Raw genomic sequence first — 22629 nt, forward strand, 5'->3', positions numbered from 1 at the left:
CGAAGCCTAAGATACGATCTAGATTGAGATTTTATCCAACATATTATTATTAAAATAAATATAAATATGATCGAATATGAGAGATTTATCTGGAAAGAATAACTGATAAAATTTTAATTATAATAAAATAATAATAATATAGATATTGGGTAAACATAGAGGCGGAGACAGTTAAAATACAAATAATAAGCTAAATCGAGTTTTATTTTATATTTTAGTTTTTTATAAGGGCATAAGGGCATAAGCTAAATTTGGACGGCTTTTTTACCTCTTCTTAAAATAGTTTTTTATTAAAAAAAAATCCTAATATAAAAAAAAGAAGCCATAGTCGCACCACATAACGCCCTATTTGCAGAGCAACCGTTCCTGTATGTAAATTACTTGGTTCAGGCGAAATTAGCTCGACTGAAATGATGATCCCAGCGGCAGGACCGGTGGCGGCGTCGTCCCAGCAGAATACGCAAGATCCGGCCGACACGACGGCGGAGGCTCCTCCAAAGCAAGTAGCTACTGCGATGGAGAGGCTCTCGCGCGCTGCCCGTCTTATTGCGGACGTCAGAATCGGTGCTGACCGCCTCCTTGAGGCGCTCTTCCTCGCGGCGGAGTCTCCTTACCAGTCCAATAAGTCCATCCAGCTTGTTCTCAAAGAAGAGTCTGCAATGCGTAAGCACTTCCAGGATCTTCGATCACTTGGTAATTTCTTCTCTTTGCTCATATCTCTCTTCAAATAGTTTGATTGCGGTTGTCTTCATAGTTTTTTGTTGATTAGTTAGGAAAAGTTAAGAAGAATCGTAAAATTTGATTGTAATATGGTTTCAGGGGTTGTTGTTTTTATTTTTGTCTGGGTTTTGCTTGTCAAGGGTTTTGCTTCTAGTCTTTAATCGATTCTATGCGGATTGATTGGGCTGGAGCTCATAGAGCTTTCCAATTGAGGTTAGGGCGTTATAGTTAAGTTGCTATATGCTATTGATAACAGATCTAGTATCATGTATGGCAATGTAAAGGTTTAATTTTTCCCTTTGCATCTTATTCATTTCGTCCATATTTGGCCAGTGTTAAACATATCCTGCTCCATAATTAAATATAGATTTAGTAATGTTATCCATGTCTAGTTATTGGTATTTGAATTTTCAATGGAGCTTTAGAAGTTTTGTTCTTGGTTAACCATAAAAGAGTGAGAAATTGCATGCCATGAATGGTCGTACCACTTCTTTTTAACAAGTTATAATGACTCAGGAATTGACGTTATTCAGTGGCTTTAGAATTTGACGACTAATGTGACATGCTCAGTGAGAGAAGAGTTCACCATAGACTCCAGTTGAAGAACAGAGAAAAATTGGATACAACAACAACATCAAACCTTTATTCCACTACGTGGGGTCAATTACATGAATTTTTTTTTCTCCATGTGTCCTGCAAAGAGTTAAATTCTCATTTAAATCTAATAAAGAAAGGTCATTTCTAATACTTTATAACCAAGTCTTTTGAGGTCCACCTCTACTTTTTTGACATACATCAAATCTAATACATCTACTCTCCTAACTAGGTCTTCGGAAGATTGATGTTTTATGTGACTGAACCATCAAAGGCGGCTCTCTCTAATCTTATCTGATGGAGCTACTCTATCATTTTCACATATATATTCACATTCTGTCTCTAAGAGTTATGTCACTTATCCTCCTAAGCATCCTCATCTTTATAACACTTAATTTTATGCTTTTCTTTTAATGGCCAACATTTTGCACCGTAAAGCATTGAAGGTCTCACCACCATCTCATAGAATTTTCCCTTAAGTTTAAGGGGTATTTTTCTGTCACAAAATAGGTCTGATGCATTCCTCCACTTTAACCATCCAACTTGGAGTCTACTAATAATATTCCTATATATTTCACCATCACTTTGAATAATAAACCCGAGATATATAAAATGTGTATTATTTTTAATGAACTGATCACCCAAAGTCCCAAAGTCCCAAAGTCACAATCCCCCAACTATATCTATAATTATTAAAGTTACGCTTCATGTATTCAATTTTAGTTCTACTCAAATGAAAATCTTTAGATTCTAAGGCTGACCTTCATAATTCAAAATTTTCTTCAACTCCCTCTTTAGTCTTATCAACAAGAAGAATATCATCAACAAAAATCATACACTAGAGTACATCCTCTTGTAAATGTCTAGTAAAATCATATGGGCTTAAAGCTGATCCTTGATGTAATCCAACTGAAACAAGGAAATACTTGATCAAACCACCTTGTGTTTGAACAAAAGTAACAACTCCGATATACATTTTCTAAATGAATTGAATATAAGAATTATTAACTCATTTCTTTTCTAGAACTCTTCATAGCACTTTTCTTGGAACTTTATCATATGTTTTATCTATGTCAATAAATATCATATGTAGATCATTCTTATTATCTCTATACTTATTCATCAAATATCTCAATAAATGTATAGCTTCCATAGTAGACCTACTTGGCATGAATCAAAATTGATTTTGAGAAAATATCAGCGACTCTCAAATCTAACCAGCTATTTGAAGATGCCATGTGGCTATTTATTTTAGCAAAAAGGGAAAATAAAAAGAAGCAGTTGTACTTCTGGTTTTATGAACTACTGATGGGACATTAGATCGTGGAAGGTTTATCAGAGGCGTGGCCGCCGATCTACGGCCACGATCGAGTTATTTTACTTTTTATTTATGTTATGTATTGTTTTATTTATGAGTCGTTGTATTCGTTTTATTTTATGTTATTTTATTTCCCGTCGTACCCTTCTAGAAAAGAGATGTCGTATGTAAGTCCCGAGGGCATTTTTGTATTTCTATTTCATGAGTCTCATGTACTAGGCTATTTATAGCCGCTTGTTTTATTTTTTCAAGTAATAAATGATTGGTAAAAAAAAATTCTTCCTTGCATGAGTTCTTGTGAGAGCTTGAGAGTTTGATTGGAGAGAAATCCCTAGGAGAGGAAGATCGGATCACCTACCAACCTTGGAGGCGGCCGGGTTCTTGGTTTTCTTCCTTATCTTTTTCCTTTCCCCTTCCACCATTACCACCGGACATCATTACATCCCAACCATCTCCATCTCCAAGCCATCGTCTCTTCCCAGCCGAGCTCCACAAATTTTCCCCCACTAGCCGCCGGCCACCTTACCCGAAACCCCTTCCACCCGCCGGCCCTAGCCTCCTTCCCACCTTAAAATTTCATTGCCTAATTTGGATTGGAGTAATTGGGGCAGATTTTGAATTCAAACATAAACAATTTGAAATTTAAAATCTTCCTTAAATTCTTAAATCTATTTTAGGAAAGTTTCTAAATTTATCCTATTTGAATTTCAAATTTAAATTGTAGTTAATTTAAGTCTTTCCTAAATCCTAAATCCAAAATAGGAACCCCCAATCACTTGCCCCCAATCCCCTCTCACCCCATGATGCCGCCGGCCCCCCCTCTCTCCCTATCCCATTAATTCTCTTTTAATTATTTTCTAAACCCAATTCCTCACTTAGGAAATAATTTCAAATTCCCAAATTCTCTTTGGCCGAAATTTTTAAAGCCCTCATACCTCCTTATTTCTTTCCAAAATCTAACATTGATTTTGGAAATAAATCCCTAGCCTCTCTCCTTGCCGCCATCCCTTCCTCCTCCCTTTCCCTTTTGAATTTATTTCAAATTCTAATCCCCTTCTTTATAAAATATGAAATTATTTTCAGATTTTATTTATTGTCTCTCTCAAGATCAAAGCAAAACTCTTTGAGCTCTCCTTCCTTTGCCGGCCTCTTCTCTACGTCCCGTTGACGAGAAACTTCTTTCTCTTCAACAATAGTCAAGAGTGCTAGTAATCGTTGGGAGGACTTTCGTCATCAAGCATCCATGCATGGCCGATCCAAAAACTGAATACGGCCTAACCTACGACGAGCACGGGTTTGTGTGCATCTTACATTCAACCTTCTTCGACGTCAACCTGAGGATCGATCACTCCGTGGAGGATTACATTGAACGAATCTTGGACACGTTGGTGGAAGCTATTGAAGAACAGTTAGAGATCGTCGAGTGGAGGATCGCCACCGATCCTTGATGAAGGTTTTTTCCTACTCTTCCTCTTCGTGTCTTTCATTAGCCTAATCTTTCTTGTGAGTTGATTGTAGTCATGAAGGATGCCTCCATCTACTTATGCTAAAGTTTAGTAAACGTAGGGATTTGAGTGTACTTCTTTGCTTACTAATTCTTATTGTTAGATTAGAGATTTTTATTGAAACTACTATTCCGGCATGATGTTGTTTTCTAATTTATTTTAAAAGTTTCAAATCTCTGGTTATGTGACTTAGCCTAAGCGGGTGTGACCCCTTTCTCGTTTTATTTCGTCGTTTTTAAATGCTTGTTGTTTTCTTCATTATTCTTTAATCAAAAGTTGTGCAAGATCTTACAAAATCATCGCATTCATACGTAGTTCTACATCAACTACTTGTGATTGTTTCCTTGTAGTTCAACTTTAGAACATTATGTAACTAATTTATGATAAAACCTTCTCCATTTTATGCTCTGACAGAGATGAGGATTGCTCCTCCATTGGATGAGGTTTGAGGAAAAAGCTTGCTTTATCATGGTGACTTGTTGAGGATAAAATTTAGTTCCTTAGCTACTGCTATTTAGTATTTTTTTATTGACCTTGTTATTACTAATAAGTATTCTATTTATATTCAATAAAATGAGTTTCTTTCTGTGCACCTAAGAAATAGTAGGTGCGAGTAAGAAATGGGAAATAATCCTCACAGGCGAAATGAATTTCTACCCTTAAGAGGCAATTGATTACACTCCTTGTGGGGTTTGATTACACTTCTTGTGGGGATTGATCGTTGTTGTTGCACCCTAGTTTCACTTGTAAGGGTCCCTTTCTTCTTCAGCAATAATGTAATTAACCAGATTATTCCAAAAACCTTCACACCCTTTGAGTGCCCAAGCAAACGGGAAGGAAAATGAGAAGATTGAGAGGGAGAGAAGAGTTTTTTTTTTTTTCGGAGCATTAAGAATTCAGTTAAGTTAAGAAGAAGGATGGCTTGGAATCATCCCATGGAAGAGTTTTGAAAATTGTGCCTTATAAAGCTCTCCTCCTACGGTGCTAGTTTTACTTTGATTACATCATTGGGTAACCCTCTAAGTCCCCCCTTTCTTTCCTTTTAATTATGATTGTTAAAATAGAAACGCTTCAAGTGTATTATAAGATAAGACGATATTATCTGGACTTAGTAAATTTTATAAAAGTGCAGTTAAGCTAGCTATATTGTATGGTTCTGTCTGTTGGGTAGTAAAAGAGTGGCTGCCATCTAAGTTGAACGTGGTGGAAGTAGGAATGTTGGTATGTAATTTGCAAAGAAAATTAAAAAGGGTAAAACATGGGATGATTATATTGGAGGGGTGATTGAAATACAATCTATTTAAAGATTAGGTTGTTGAAATAGATTTAGGTTGTTTGGACATGTTTAATGAAATGTAAAAAATACATCCAATGGAATTGTAGATAAAATTAGCTTTAGTGGTTTATGAATAAAAATGGATTGATCCAAGGCATAGATAGAAGATGTTGAAAAAGATTTGCAAAAATTAGATTTGACAACTAATGCAACACTAAATAGGAACAAATAAAAATTGATGATTCATATAGCCAGTCTCAAATAGTTTGAATATGGCTAATGATAATGATGATGTGCAATATGGAGAATTTGAGGAGACAAACATAATAACAGTTTCATTAGGAGTGTAAACTAGTTGAATTGTGCTCAAATTATAGTTAACTCAAACTCATCTCATTAGTCTACTGATAGGCTTGAGCATAAGCTCGAACTTGAACTTGACTCGTTAGTCTTTGGCAATTTCTAGTTCGACTGATGACCTTGAGTTCACTATAAAAGCATTATGAGTAAGTTGTGTTGAGAGCTTGCTAGGGAAGGTATTGACATCTGCAAGGAAGACATTATGGGAACATGCTGAAGAAGGCATCAATGAGCCGCCGATGTCTAAAGAAAAAGAAGAGGTAGTCATGATAGGTTCAATGATGTTTGAAGAAGAGGAAGAAGACAAAGTTGCGATGGGATATGTGGTATTTGACAATGAAGAATTCATGACGGGGCTGATGATATTTAAGTTAAGGGGGTTAATTTTGCCTAATACCCTAAATCGAGTGGTTAACGAGTCATCTCAATCAAAATTTAGCATAAAACAAGGGAAAACCAGGGTTTAAGAGACCCTGTTTGCGATCCAATGAGTCGAGCCTCTGAAGCTCAAACTTGAGCCTCATAGAATATATGATCTATAACTTGAGCTCGAGCTCGAGCTTGAACTCTCAGTTTAATAAGCACTACTCACGAGCTTTTTACTAAGTCAAGTTTCAACTAGCTCATGAATCGGTTTTGCTCACTGACTCCCTAGGTTCGATCAATTTCTACACTTGCTCCTTCATAAACCCATGATTTTTTTTTTAAACATTTTTCTTATGCAAGGTTTAAAATTGTGCAACTGGGCATTGAGATATTTTTCATCTGTGACACAAGGTATAAGCCTATAGGCGTGACCTTTAGAATTAGCAATTGTGTAAAGTAAGAGGCACTGTACACACTTTAAAGTATGGAGTAATATATAACATATTAATATAACATATTAAAAAGTAACACATTAACATACTAACTTTAATAAAAAGTAATAAATTGCTTAAAGTATCAAGTAAAATTGTTATGTAAACATCAAAATAAAATAAGATATCTAAGTAAGAACTATTAACGTAATAATTCAAAAAAAGTTTTACCTCTCACCCACTCATACTGTCTAACAACCAAATATAAAGATAATAAGTGAAGTAATTAGTTGTAAATATTAGAATTTTCAAAATCAAATGCCCTCAGCACTCTTATCACTGAAGGGATGTTTATTGGAATCATCGTCATAATGAATTATTTTCCTCCTCGCCTCATCCTAAGTTGTATCAATATTATCTCAGACTTTCTCTTCATCCTCGATCTCATTCATCTTTTTTTTTCTAATCAATAATAATCAATAAAAAAGTAAGAATATTAATTGATGTTTAAAAAATGACTATATTGATGATTATAACTTAAATATCAAAATTTTTATAGATACATTTTCTTTTTATTTTTTATTGACTTGTGTTAGACATATTTATCTTGCCTATCCCTATTCAAAGAAAATAATATTGAGATATTCTTGTTGCAAATTGGATTGTATGACTTTGTTATCATCATTGATAAATGATTCATCATTTGATAGCATAAATTACATAGTAAGGGAACTTCATCATCATTTAAATTCTTTTATTTAAAATTTCTATCCTTTTAATATATATATATATTTTAAAATCCTAACCTTACAATATGAGGTTCATGGCTCAAATTACTTTAGGTGAGGCATGCCTAACATGTGAGACATATGTCTCACACCAAGATCAAATCGCTTAAAAAGCACTAAGTCCTTCCTTAAATTGTGCAATTTTAAACCACATTTTTAAGAAACACCAACAATCTCTGACAAAAGTAAAACCTTAAACCCATTTGAATAATAAAATTATTAAACCAAAAATTGAAGGTTTATTTCTATGCATCATTCTAATTGGATTCATTGGTAAACTTGCCTAGGAGTGAATGTTGTTGTTTGCATAATCTTAATTTTTAGAAACAATGGTATCTTGAGACTAGTGGTATAGAAACAATGAGCCTAGCAGTCTAGAAATTTCTTAGGATTGTAGAATATTTTCTACTTTTGAGTTAGAAATTTGTCTAGACATAGTTGCTTTCTGATGCAATCAAGGCTAGCTATTTTATTGTTTTTTTTTTTTCACTTATATTTCTAGCCCTCTTTCTCTTGTGGCTTTTCACTTAGTTTTCCTGCTATGTTATAATTTTTCATGTTTCTACTCATTTTCCATGCTGTTGTCTTTCTCTATTTTGGTTGTTTTCCCTATGTTGCTGTCATGTTTTCCATGCTATTGCCTTTCCCTATTCGGGCCATTTTTCCATGCTGTAGTCCCCTTTTTTGTTGCTGGCTGTTCAATTTTCACCTTATTGTTTTCCTATACCAAGTGCATTAACTCATTAAATGGGATGATTTAAAACGTGAAACCTAGGGGTTTTTAGCTTTCCGAGCTATCATCTCTACCTTACTTCTTATATTTCGTCTCGGTCTTATATTTATTTCTTCTTTCCACAGTTTCCATTCCACTTGTACCTTTCTCTCCACAGTTTCGATTCAAAATTGTAAGGTGTCTTTGAGTCGTATTTATAGAGTGTCATTGATTTGTGTTTTTAATTTAAAATAATATTGTTATATTGTTTATGTTTGTTTTTGTTTTAAGGAAAGAAGTTTTTTAGATTGCAATATTAGTTTGTTTTTTTTATTGCATCAATTTGGTAAAAGAATTAGGTTGTCGTGTGAGTATTGCTTTCTCTTTAAAAATCAAAAACAAAAAAGGAAAGTTAAAACAGTCAACAAACTGAAGTTTCAATTCAAGAGAAATATCTGTCATCACTAAGAACACATTTAGAACACCAGGGAATCACTATCGTTCAACCTGTCAAACCAAACCAAGTCATCCATAACTTTTCATCAACAGATTGATTGTGGAGTTGCAACATCGTCGTCCAGATATCTTTCAGCGTGTTCCTGAGGCATTCTCATCAGGAGATAAGTTTTTTCTATCAAGGGAGAATTGATGCAATCAAGGCTAGCTATTTTTTGTTTTTTTTTTTTAATTTTTCAATTATGTTTCTAGCCCTCTTTCTCCCGTGGCTTTTCACTTAGTTTTCCTATTGTGTTTTCATTTTCCATGTTGTCTACTAATTTTTCATGGCTGCTTTCCTCATGTTGTTGTCTTATTATCCATGCTGCTGCCTTTCCCTATTATGGTTGTTTTACCCATGCTGTAGTCCCCCCTTTTTTGTGTTGGTTGTTCGATTTCTACCTTGTTGTTTTCCTATACTAAGTACATTAACTCCTCGTTAAATGAGATGATTTGGAGGGGTTTTAGTGGCTGTTTTGGTGGCACATTTATGTGGGATAATAAATGCCCTTCCCCCTTCTTCCTCCTATAAATTGGGTTTGAATTTCTTTGTGAAAAAATAGAGTGATGTGTGATGAATATTTGAAATGTGAAACTTGCGGGTTTTTAGCTTGCGAGTTATCCTCTCTACCTCACTTGTTCTATTTCGTATTTACTTATTCTCTCCATGGTTTCCATTCCACTTATACCTTTCTTCTCAAAATTTTTATAAGTTGTAAGGTGTCGTTGCATTATGTTTTATTTAAATTATTTGTTGTTGTTATCCCTTTTATTTGAAGTTGTAAGGTGTGTCTTTATTTATAATATCATTTTTATATTTATGGTAAAGAAGACTTGAGTTTGCAATACTTCTGTTTTTATTTGCATCACTTTTAAAGCTTCTCAATACTAGAATGGCAGCATATGAGAGTAATGCATCCATACAAAAATATTAAATGGACTTGCATTATTATTAGGTGATTTATATAGTGTTAGCCTTAAAAGGATCAACATTGTATGGTCTACACATGTCATGATTCAAACAGCTGTTATATGAATTGAGAAGTACTTTATAATTTGTTTTTTCTGTTATTTTAAACAACGCCGCACGAACATGCCAACTTTCTCTCACACCTTGTTGTTTAGGTGCTAGTGATTTTTTAATTTTGAAAAACTTTTCTTTTTCTTTCCAGGAAAACAATTGGAAGACTCTGGAGTTTTGAATGGATCTGTTAAATTACGAGGTAATTCATGGGGTTTACATATGCCCCTTGTTTGTCCGGATGGTGCTGTTGTAGCATATGCATGGAAACGTCAACTCGCTGGTCAAGCTGGCGCATCTGCAGTTGATAGAACAAGGTATATAGATAGAACTTAAATTTTATAAATGTGAATTGACAAGTTTTACTCTACTTTTTATATGCTTGAACTCCATTCCAATTTCTTACCTGCTATTAGAGCTTTTCCAATGAAATTTATGCTACCATTTTCCTCTTATTTTGTCAAAATTAATTCAGTTGTCATTCAATGAGTTTCTAAATATATCTGCCGGTCTGCCCCTTATGGAATAAGTTAGGCATTTTAAACCCTAAGTACTTTTAGCTGCACCAGCTCTCATTGAGGCCACCATTATGAAAAAACAAATTTAATATTGAGTCATATTTATGCGCCATATTGCTGGGGTTAGGTTAATCAAATTAATTGTTAAACATGGATTAGATTCAACAACGTGCTAAATCTGGATTGGCTTTACTTGGCAATATGAGGTCACTTTAGTTTGAGTCACCTGCCACCCCTTGGTCGATCTCTTTGACTGGAACTTTTTTTGATACTTTAGAGTTACCTATATGGGCATGTATGCATATACTCTCCTGGTTGGGGATTTGATGTTACTTGTAGTTTAGTTTGCTTAAATTCATTTGTCTATGGGTTTAGTTGAAATAATTAGAATGCTTGTGCATTAAATTTAATTGCCCATTACATATTGGTCTGACCTATGGAGAGTTCACCCAATATTTGTACAGGATATGCATGAGTCCTATGAAAATATTCAGAGGAATTTTGCTGTAAATTATTGCCATTACATGTTTTGTTTTTATCAAATAAGATATATTTGAAAGGGGATTTGATGATGGTTTTCCTGCACTCAAAGATTCCCTCAGGTAACAACCAGAAATTGGCAGCTACAAGAAAAAGTTTCATTTAGAGTTTTGTGGCAACTTGGGTATGAACCGCATGTGAGTTGGTGAACGATCAACAAATGTCTTGCTATTTTCCTTATCTCCACTTTCTTCTCCTCAGGATTTTTTGGATGATAAACTGATATACTGTCATGCAATAATTCACTTGTGCCTATGCCATCTTATTTCAAGAGTTTCTACAGTACTATATGCAAGTTTACCCATCAGAATTTACGCATTCACATAATCATGCACACTACATTTAAATTCTAATTTTCTTATAACCAATAATCTGGTTAATACGAAAAATTCCAAAGTAGTCCCCAGACTATTCGTGTTGTCCGATTTAGTTCCAAAGTATGACATTACCTCAATTTAGCCCCCTCTCCCCGACTATGCAAAATTGATCCAAAATAGTCCCACATTTTATAATTGTGAATTGTAATATAAAATTAATCCCAATTTAGCCCCCCGGCTTTACAAAATTCATCCTAATTTTGTTCCAAAGAGACCATTTTGATAATTTTATATATTTGAGGGACTAAATTGAAGCATTGTTATACTCTACGACTAAAATGGGCATATACAAATAGTCGGGGAACTATTTTGAAATTTAACCCTCTAGTTAATATATATGAATAAATCATTAGAAAAATGCATTTACTCCACATTTTAAACTGGGGAATTTCTTAAATTGAACTTAGTTATGACCCCTTTTCCTATCCAATTTAGTAATAGTGCCTTAACCGGCCATAATCATTATTAATTTCAAATAGTTTGAGGCCTTTTGAAGTTTACCTTAAAAACTAAGGATGTAACTAAGCGCTATAACCTATAAATTTGGAGTGAGTTCTTCAAGCGGAAGAGAAGAATGTATTCTTATAATAGTGGAAACTTTTCTAATTCTTAATTGTCTATCTTGAATAAATTGAAGGGGAGAGCAGACCCGTAATTACCTTCTCATGATCTTATATGGCTGCTCTCCACCAAATCAAAGGGTGATTGGACCTCTTTCTCTTTTAGGGCTTGATGCCATTAACTGTCTTTTGATTTTCTTGTTAATTTCTTCCTCTTATGCTGTCAATATCTATTATATTCTCGCAATTGGCAGGCTAGCTCTCAAGGCATTCACTGATCAGAAGAGGCGTTTTTTCCCTCACTTGGAGGATGAGGCATTTACTCAATGTAGTGAGGGGGAGCTTGGGGTTGCTAAGAAACCCTGTTTTTCTCACGGATTACTGCCAGGGCATAAAGATGAACTTAGGGAAGAGAGAACATTGCCTGACATCATTAATAGCCTTCAATGCATAGCGCCTGATATCAAAATCTATACATATCAGCGCCTTGATTGGTTAAAGAGAGCTTCTTCGTTATCATCATTGCCAAGTGATCATTTGGTCGACTCATCAAACGAATATGGCTTACAAAGTAGTAGCAACTCGACATCAGTTTTAGGAAATGCTGCTTCTATCTCAGAAGATCAAGTTGCTGTTATCGAATTGCTTTCACCTTCTGTTTTCAGAGCTGTAGTTTCACTGCACCCGACAGGATCCATGAGCCCTGATGCAGTGGCATTTTTCTCCACAGATGAGGTACTGTTCTTAAGGGACCATATTTGAAGGCATGCCTAATTGTAATTTATGCATAAACTTGAGAAATTATCTACTTCATTAGTTTCTTAAAAGGTGGCTGTTTGACATCCTTATTTTCCTGATTTTTTTTTAAGTTCATTAATATTTATCGTCTTTTATTTCTTGGTCAGTTTAAGGTTTTGTTTGGAACAACTTTTTTTCTGCTTTTTAAAACGGCTTTCTAGTACAAAAAAATCTAATTTATAAAATTTTTGTACTAGGAAACTATTTTAGAAAGCAACAAAAAAGCTGTCCCAAACGAAGCCTATGTTTGCATCTACTCTTTCCTACATTCAAGAAGACTTTAGAAGAGTGACAAATCATTGGTGTTTGATAAACTACCATCTAATACTTTGCATAGTGCTCATTATTTTGACCTACCTATGCTTTTCCATTGTGATAAAACATATAGACGCTGGACACATATTTGACTGCACTGGAATTGGTTTCAATATTTCTCTGTTTGCACCTTTGCTTAAAAAAATTACTTGAGGTAGTTATCTAATTGAATCCATTAATTTTTTTTGTAGGGTGGAAGCTATGTTCATGCGAGAGGTCGGTCTGTCTTTCATGTTTTCTGGCATGTTACGGTAATGATTACAGTTTTCCAATTTTCCTTCTTGTTGTGGATGGTTTTTGCTGGTGTTTTAAGCATCTAAGCTGCTTGCTTGCAGGAATATGCTGATAAGGCATTGCAATATTTTCAGAGTACTAACGTGGATACCTCACTTTCACTTATTTTGGTACTTCTTATCCCTGATTGAATGCTCATCAATTTGTGAAATATAATTGCTTGGCTTGTCTGAGAAAGAATCATTATTTTGATTGTATTCTTTGTTGATCTATTAAATTATTACACTGTCTCGTTTAACTTGAAAATGCTTTCTTTATACATGAGACATACTTCTGCATAAAGGTTTTATGATATATCCTCTTAGAGTCATTGCAATTTCCATTGTCCTTTCCTTGATCGCTTGTAGATAATGTGATATGACGTTTAATATTGTCACCTTTCCAGCGCTGGATCTGCAGCTACCAAACCTTGTTTACAAAGGTCTGCAGGTAATGTCTGCATTGCACACTTTATACCCTTATATTGTTATTTTAGTATAGAATTTTAAATTACATTCTTGATGCAGTAAATGTGAGCGATTATTGATGATGGATGAGTCCTTAGCTTTAATATTACCTCCAGTGCACCGTGCCTATCAGAATACTTCTGCATCAAACTCTCATCCAAACCAGTTGACTGCATCTGACAGGGGCCATGGTAGCGATTTTATCTTTGCCTACCATATTGGGTGCTCAAATAATGATTTGTGATGCTGTTCGGATGCTTTCAGAACTTTAGTTCAACTGGTTTCTTGATTGACTATTTCATTTTTCTCTTGGCTGTCAAATTCATAGAAAGGTAAGTTATTCTAGTACGCTCTTTCACTATGGCTCTGCCTATCATATGTTACCATTCAAAAGTTAAGATTTATCAAATTTTATGTTATTGAGGTCCTGTATTACCTTTTAGCAAAATTGTTGCCCTCAATGTTTGCATCATATAGGGCTTCAGAGAGTTTAAGTAAAGAAAATAAAGACTATGTAATAGAATAAATAAAAACAATTATTTTTATGTTATAATGCGTTTAAATTGAGGAGAAGGATTTGGTTCTTTGTCAAACAAGATATGAAAAGTAAATCAAGCAGCAATCGGTCAGATGATGCAGAGGATGCAAGTTAAAGTAAAAAATGTGTGTGTCTATGTGTGCGCTTTGCTGGGATTGCTTTGTTGGGTGGGGGAGTTGCTAGAAAAAGCATTAAATCATAATTAAGAGAATGTATTATAAAATACTGTTAAAATTAAAACTAAAATATCCTCATTATTTATTTTTTTAATTTTGTTATAACGATATTCTAATAGGAAGTGGGAGAGCTTTCAACCCAAAACGGAAAAATTGAAAGAAGAACAAACAGCGAATCATTTTTATTACTAGAAATATGAAAAAAAAGTAACAAGATATAAGGATCTTCAATTGGAGAGGAAGATCCAACTCTCTCAAACCCTAGCCACTAGCTAGAGCTCAAAATTCCCTAAGCCCAAACTAATTTTAGCCATAATCAAGCATAATCCCCTCCCTAGGGTAAAACAAACTATTAAAAGCATGCAAATCAAAACAAAATACCCAAACAGTCCTTTGATTCAAATTTCCCCTCCTAAATAATCCCTAAATACCTTCTATATATGGCTGCTGGGTGTTTTAGGAGAGGAGGCGGACACTAGTGGGTGGAACTTTTGTTCCACCTGTTGTAAACCTAAGCTAGTCTAGGATGGACCGGCTGGACCGGTCTAACAATACCTCTATCCCAAAGACCCACCTTGTCTTCAAGGTGAAAGGACGGGAATTAATGTTTTACCCTCTTATACGGCTCCCATGTGGCGTCATACTTAGGTAGGTTCTTCCACTTTATCACCACTTCCTTGCTTCCTCCCTCTCCTTGTCGTACTCTTTTCAGCTTTAGTGGTTTCAATACTACCTACAAATCCTCTGTCAAGGTCATTGGTAACTCCGCACTGAAAGCATGATCCCCAATTAACTCTTCTCAAATGTGACACGTGAAATACCACGTGTATTGTAGCGGTCGGTGGTAATCTCAATCGATACGCCACAACTCCAATCTTCTTCAATATCTCATAAGGGTCAAAGTATCTTGGGGACAGCTTTTCATTCCTCCTATTAGCCACCATCCTCTATCTGTAGGGACAAAGCTTCAAATACATCCTATCTCTTACCTTAAACTGAATGTCCCTCCTGTGCCCATCTGCCTTCCTTTTCATGATATGTTGGTCCCTCAATAAGTGCGTTTTCAATTCCTCCAGCACCCTATCCCTCTCATCTAGGCACTGCTTTACTGAAAAGACTGGTGTGCTATTCTGCCCAAAGTGCACCAAGTGAGGTGGACCCGGACCCCTTTCATAAAACACTTTAAAATGAGTCATCTGGGACATTGAATGATACAAAATGTTGTATCAGTGCTCTCTGCCCACGCAAGCCACTTGGCCCACAATCGAGGCGTTTTTGAAGCAAAGCATCGCAGGTATGCCTCCAGGCTCCTATTTATCACATATGTCTGCTCGTCTGTCTGAGGGTAGTAAGCGGTGCCCCTCTTCAGCACGGTCCCTACAGCCTGAACATCTCCCTCCAAAAGTGATTGAGAAACACCTTGTCTCAGTTGGACACTATAGACTATGGTGTCCCATGCAATCTGATCACCTCTCTAATGATTGTTGCCGCCACTGTTATTGTCATGTAAGAATGTCATAAGGGAATGAAATGAGCATACTTTCTTAGCATGTCCACCATCACCAAAATCACTATAAACCCCTCAGATAGAAGTAGCCCATATATGAAATCCATAGAGACCCCCTCCCATGCTCTGCTTAGAAGAGCTAGGAGTTGTGGCAGTCCACCCGGAGCTATAACCATGTACTTGTTCCTCTGGAATATCTCACACCTGACCAACTATATCCTTGTGCATCCCCTTCTAATATAACTCTGCAGCAAATCTCATGTATGTCTTCTACACACCAGTGTGACCCCCAACAGCGTTCCTATGGAACTCTTGTAGCAAGTGTGGGATATGAATCGAGGTCCGTGGCAGCACAAACCTCCCGTGGTACAGCAGTCTGTCCCTCTCTAGGGTATAACCACGGTGGCTACTCTCATCCTTCAATATATTTGCGCTAATCCCTCTTAGCTCCTCATTTTGCACACTCTCCTCCTTAATAACCCCCCAATCCGACATCAATAGTATCGAAATGACTAACTCCAAGAGCTCCCCCACTCATCTGGACAAGGCAACAGTTGCCTTATTCTCTAGCCCGTCCTGCACTGGATCTCAAAATCATAGCCCAACAGGTTTGACTACCATATATGATAATCCTTGGTCATGATTATTTGTTCTAATAGGTACTTCAAGCTCCTCTAATCTGTCCTGACGATGAAATATTTGACCAACAAGTAAGGTCGTCATTTTTTAATAGCTAATACAATGGTTATCAACTCCCTTTCATAGACTGACTTCAGCCTAGCTCTGACGGTCAACACTTAGTTGAAATAAGCTATGAGCCTGTCTTCCTGTGATTCTGCATGAGCATTGCCCCCAATCCATAACCAGATGCATCAATCTCTACCAAAAACATTTGACTGAATTCGGTAGGGCCAGGGCTAGCACCGTGGTCATGACTGTCTTTAATCTCTAAAAAGGCCGGGTCACTACCTCTCCCCATAAGAGGCTATCCTTCTTCAACTGTTCTATCAGTGGTCAAGCTATGGTGTTGTATCCTCTCTCGAATCTCCTATAATACACAGTTAATCCTAGGAATTCTCTTAGCTCCATCAGATTCCTAGGTAGAGATTATTTCAACATTGCCTCAATCTTGGCCTAGTCAACAGCCACCCCCTCGTGAGATACCATGTGCCCAAGTACTCCACATTGGCCTGCACAAAACAACACTTCTTTAGGTTGGCGCTCAGCTGATGCTCCTATAACATCTATAAGACCACCTCAGATGCTTTAAATGCTCCTCATTGGACCTGCTATAACCATGAAAAATTTCCTGAGATATGGTTGAAACACTATGTTCATGAGGAATTGGAAAGTGGTTGGGCCGTTGGTGAGGGCAAGCGACATCACCAAGAACTCATAGTGTCCCTCGTGTGTCCTAAATGTTGTCTTCGGAACATCCTCTCTCTCATTTATATATGATGGTAACCAGACATTAGGTTCACCTTTGTGAATTTCATCGCTCCACAAAGCTTGTCTAGCAACTCACTATCATCGGAATAGAAAACTTATATAGCACAATCTCCTTATTCAGGGCCCAGTAATCCACAGAAAATCTCCAACTCTCATCATTCTTCTTGATCAATAGAATTGAGCTAGAAAAAGGGCTTGCACTCAATCTGATGATCCCTGTCTCCAACATTTCGCGGATTATCTTTTCAATATCTTCTTTTTGGATCTGAGGGTAGCGGTAAGGACTGACAGTGATTATGAAACCCCCTCCCTCAAAGTGATGGCGTGCTCCTGCTCCCTCAGTGGTGAAAAACCTTGAGGTGATTGAATAACCTCACTGAACTGCTGTATGACTGGCTATATCGAGAGAGGGATGTCCCCCTCTTCCTCTCCTCTGATCTCCTCTAAGCTCTGCAGCTCCACTAGAAATCCCCCTCCCACCTCCTGTATGGCCCTTACCTGGATTGGAAAAGAATTTCATGTAGGGACTTAGGGAGGACATATGAGCAAAGGAGAGGAATAGGGGGACATTTGAGAAGTCTGAGCCATTCAAGCAGGAGACCTCTATTTTCTTCGTCGTTATAGGTCCCAAAAGGGCGCTTTGATACCAATTTGATAGAAAGTATGAGAGATTGCAACCCAAAACAGCGAACCACAAGTGAAAATTTGAAGAACGACACACCACAAATCACTTTTATTGTTAGAAATATGAAAGAAAAACAACAAGAAACAAGGATCTTCAATTGGAGGAAGATCTGACTCTCCCAAACCCTAGTCACTGGCTAGAGCCCAAAATTCCCTAAGCACAAACTAATTTAAGCCAAAATCAAGCATAATCATCTCCCTAGGGTAAAACAAACTATTAAAAGCATGCAAATCAAAACAAAATACCCAAACAACCCTTCAATTCAAATATTCCCTCCTAAACAATCCCTAAATACCTTCTATATATGGTTGTTGGGCGTTTCAGGAGCGGGGGGCAGACCATGGTGGGTGGAACTTTTTTTCTGCCTATTGTAAACCTGAGTTAGTCTAGCTTGGACTGGCTTGACCGATCTAACATATTCCTCAAGCTAGTGCATGCATATCATGAGGATTCAATTTACTATAAAGATTGGATAATTGAAGTAATCGTAGAACCTTTGTAAAGACATTTTATTATTATTCTTCACTTGAGACTTGAGGTGTTTTTAGACTGGATATCTCTGATGAAATGATCGACTATTTTAATATGTTTTGTTCTTTCATAAAAAATTGCATTGCTTGTAATATGGATAACTACCTTATTATCATACTTGAGAACAATACGCTTAGCAACAAGAAATTCAAATTATTCAATCAGAGTTTTAATTTACATCATTTCATAGGCGGAATACGTTATTGCTTTTTATTCTTCTTCAATGTTAGATCTAACAAAATCTTGCTTTTTTGCTTCTCCATGAAACAAGATTTCCCCAAAAACACAATATTCGGAGCTAGACTTCCGATCTTCAATTGATCCATCATGTTCAACATCGAAGTAGGTTTCAAATTAAGTAGGTTTATTTTTGATAAAATGATGGTAAAACATCAACTTAGGTATAAGATTTTATCGATGTATAATTTCTATTGTAACATTTCGAAGAGTAATAGAGAGCGGGTATTAGATTTTAGAGGTAGGCTCTCACTTGTAGTTGACAGAATGATCAGAGGTGTATTAGTGGCAGGCCATCAGGGTGATCATAAACCTGTAGTGAGCAAGAGCAAGTACCAGAGCAATAGGCGGAAGTGGAGTACTGGAAGGATATTCTATAATAGAGGAGATATATTAATACTATGGGATATTTAATGACAGGTAATCTGCAATATATAAGAGTGACTGGCAGATGGGTCATTATAATGATAACCTTTATGAGTTGGTGGATAACTCAGGAAGACTTTTAATAACATGTAGAGAAAATTTGTTATACTTTGGACAAAAAAAATGGTCAAAACATACACCGGCAAGAAGAGTGATGTATTATACCATTTTCAGCATAGAAGGAATGAAATATAGATTGCATGTATGCTAAGGCATTATCATAACAATAAACTTTAAAAGAAATAGAAAGTTGAACATTTATTTTTTGGTAAAATTTTTTTGAAGACATTAAAGACTTCAAGCCAACACTTTAATAAGTATGCCCATACAACTCTAATGTAATCATCAATAATAAGGGCAAGGTAACGATATTCCATATGAATTAGTCATTGCTGCATCTAGAACTACGTTGCAATCTTGTTTGTATTGCAATAATATCTTTCTAAACCTGCAATATAACCTCGCTTTTATCGTAATTTTCTCCTAATAGACCTACATCACAACACCGCTTGCACATTGGTTGTCGTTACCTTAAGACCAACACAACAAACTTGCTTAAATCATAATCTTCTTCCTCAAGACCTGCACTATACAACCTTGCTTGAGCCGCAATTATCTCCTTTAAGATCACCATAATCTTACAAGCTTTGCAGCCATCCCCTTCAAAGCCTGCATCATAATAGCCTTGCTGTAAGGCCTACGCCATAGTCTTCTTCAATAAGACATGCATCATACTTGGATCGTAGTTGTCTTCAACTAGGATTACACTACGACCACTTTTGGTCATAGTCATCCCTACCTTCACATACATCTATAATATTACGAAGGACATAGCATCTGCATTGTCTTTATTAAATGCCAAAAAGGCATCGTTTACTTAAATCCATCTAATTATTTAGGGTGGACTACCGTTGTCCTAATGCTCTATAAATTGTGGATGATGTTCAATTGATTTAGGTCCTCTAATCATTGTTTAAAATTGTTTGTTTAAAATTGTGCAATATGAGGTTCTCCTTGAGGCTCTCAACGCAATTCAAGTGAAAAATGTCTCGAGGCATACTTTTTTTATGAGGCTTGCGCCTCAACTTGGTTGAGGCCCGCCTTGAGGTGCGTCTCGCCTTATTGTCGTGAGGCGTGTGTGGTGTGTATATATATATATATATATATAAACTTATTTAAATTCTAAATTGAAGTCTTGAACAAATCATGCATTTATGCACCCCTAAGATGCCGCAACTTCCTTTCAACCGCCACGACCTCCAACCCATTTCCTTTGCTGTAGTCACGACCATCATAGCTACCATTGAGAATTACCTGAATGCCGCACACCACCACCTCCTCCTCTAAAAATTTTGGAGTATTATTCTCATAGGATCAGGCTGGGAGAGACTAATTTGTTATGATGACGACTCAAATAAAGACCTCTCGGTCATGAAAGTGTAGATGATTTCTAAGTTGGTTGCCAATTATATAAGCTTTTTTCTTTAAGAATTAAATGTGGATGAGTAAGGAGCTGAGAAAGAAAGAATTTGGAGTTGAACTTATTATTATAGGAAAGTTTTACGTAATTCCTATATTTCATGTTGTTTTGCTCTTGAAATATTTGGATTTAATTAATTTCACGCAAGTTATCACTTGTCATTTAACGTCTTGTGCAATTTTTTGTTTTGTGTATGCCAATTTGTCACTTCATAGTTCAATAGAAATTTTTTTTTTAAAAAGTTCAATAGAAATTTAATATGTCATTATTTAACATATTATTTTTGTATTATACAAAAAATCACTTTTAACCTTTATTTTTACTTACGCAATTTTTGGATTTTGAGACCTACGTTTCAAAACATCTTGAGACTTAATATTTCATCTCAAAAAAAAAAAAAAAAAAAAAAACGCCTCGATACCCAATTGCTCAATTTCAAACCTTGCCTCTAATTTTTACCCTCAAAAGATTGTCATATAAAAATTTCATCTCACACTCGTCTGTATTTGACTAATAAAAAAAAAAAGGTTAAGAAGATTGAGATTGTTCCTCATTTCACCCGCTCGTTTTCCTGCACGCATCAATAATGCCACATATTTCTGCTTTTAAAAAAAAAATCTAATAAAACATCTACAGGCCGCCATTCTTATGGTTTAGTTGCTTTAAATTTCAGGTTTTTGACTATAAAGCTGCAAGCACTTTGTCTATTGACAGATGACTCTGGTTTTGAATGCAGTTTTGCTAAACCGCCACGTTTATGTTCTTTCGCCCACTAGTGGTGAACAAGTCTGTTAGAAATTCTGTCATCTATCTTGTCAGATGTAAATCAGTGTTGTTTGTATAAACAAATTTGAATAAGAAAAGTAATTCAAGAAACCTCTATGTGTTCTCTTTCCCTCACCTTTTAAAATTTTTATCCTAATTATTGTCACATTTACCGTTGATAATTTCGTTCTAGAACCTGTGGCTGAACAAATTATTTGTTTAGTAAACTAATTAAGACCCCTTCTTGCCATTATCTTCTCAAACCAATACGCTGCTTTCAAAATTGACCAGCTATTTCCTTTTCTAAGGTTTGTTTGGGACGACTTTCTTACTGCTTCTTAAAGCAGCTTTTTAGCACAAAAATTAAATTTTTTGTTTTAGAAGGCTGCTTCAAGAAGCGGTAAGAAAGCCGTCCCAAATGAAGCCTAAATCATCTCTTAATTCTTTTATCTGTTACTCTAACTCAACTATCAAATTGAATGTGACTTTCTTGCAGATTAATGGCTAGAATTGCTGTGTAAAAGATAAATGGCATCGTTCCATTGGTTATTACCAGAAACATTATCAATCTCTCTTCTTTTTATTGCTATATTTTTGTGAATTAGTTCATTTGTCACGGTCGTTTCAAGAGAGCTTCCACACTTGCTTATATCTCAACGGTCGACTTGGCAATGTCATGACGCTACTACTATCCTGACCAAGCCAGCGAACCAAACATTCAGGTAAAGGGCCACAGACTTTGTCACATCGCATGAATAATCCAAAACGTCTTCAGATATTTATTTAAATAGGATAGGAAGATTGTTAAGATATAGCTTCAGTTATCTGCATTTCTTTTTTTTAAACTCATCATCCTCTTTAGCAGGGCAAATTATTGTGTCCGGTGTCCAGATTCGTCCGGACACCAATAAAAACATGCCACATCACTCAAAAATACCAGGGACCAGTGCATCCGGGTGAGATGACGTCTTTGGATTGGTTGTCCGCATGTCAGGTGATCGGACGCAATAATTTGCCCTTTAGCAGATGCACTCAACCTAATCATTTATACAAAACTTGCATAGTCTTTCGATGCTGTTCACTATCTAGAGAATGTCTATCACTTCATAACTTTATGATCTGTCCAAAAGCCTAGGCTTTGTTTGGAACGGCTTTTTTATTGTCTCTTAGGCATCGTTTTGGGTGGCTTTTACTGCTTTTTAAATTAAATTTTTAGTATAAAAATTAAAATTTTTATATTAAAAAATTATTTTAAGAAACAATATGAAAGCAATCCCAAACGAAGTCTTAGGCTTCGTTTGGAACGGCTTTCTTATTGCTTCTTAAAGCAGTTCTATAATACAAAAATTAAAAATTTTGTACTAGAAAGTTGTTTTAAGAAGCAGTCCCAAACGAAGCCTT

At 35.9% G+C, this 22629-nt stretch overlaps 1 protein-coding gene across 5 annotated transcripts; it reads left to right on the top strand.

The window, feature by feature from the left end:
* Window positions 1-328: 328 nt before the first annotated feature.
* On the top strand, window positions 329-22343 carry LOC110108664 (mediator of RNA polymerase II transcription subunit 27). Of its 5 annotated transcripts, none has more exons than XR_003700695.1 (8): window positions 329-693; window positions 9738-9903; window positions 11836-12316; window positions 12886-12945; window positions 13030-13098; window positions 13374-13417; window positions 13495-13766; window positions 21725-22343. XR_003700695.1 is itself a non-coding variant. In XM_028694809.1 (7 exons), the coding sequence occupies exons 1-7, from the start codon at window positions 411-413 to the stop codon at window positions 13676-13678; spliced, it is 1287 nt and encodes a 428-aa protein (XP_028550642.1). In that variant the 5' UTR covers window positions 329-410; the 3' UTR covers window positions 13679-14007. The 5 variants fall into 5 exon arrangements, 2 of the variants coding, with proteins under 2 accessions (XP_028550642.1, XP_028550643.1); XR_003700694.1 differs by lacking the exon at window positions 21725-22343 and adding an exon at window positions 21137-21385; XR_003700696.1 differs by lacking the exon at window positions 21725-22343 and adding an exon at window positions 21200-21385.
* The last annotated feature ends 286 nt before the right edge of the window (window positions 22344-22629 follow it).

This window comes from Dendrobium catenatum, unplaced genomic scaffold (assembly GCF_001605985.2).
Source record: "Dendrobium catenatum unplaced genomic scaffold, ASM160598v2 fragScaff_scaffold_54, whole genome shotgun sequence".
NCBI classification, from domain to species: domain Eukaryota; kingdom Viridiplantae; phylum Streptophyta; class Magnoliopsida; order Asparagales; family Orchidaceae; genus Dendrobium; species Dendrobium catenatum.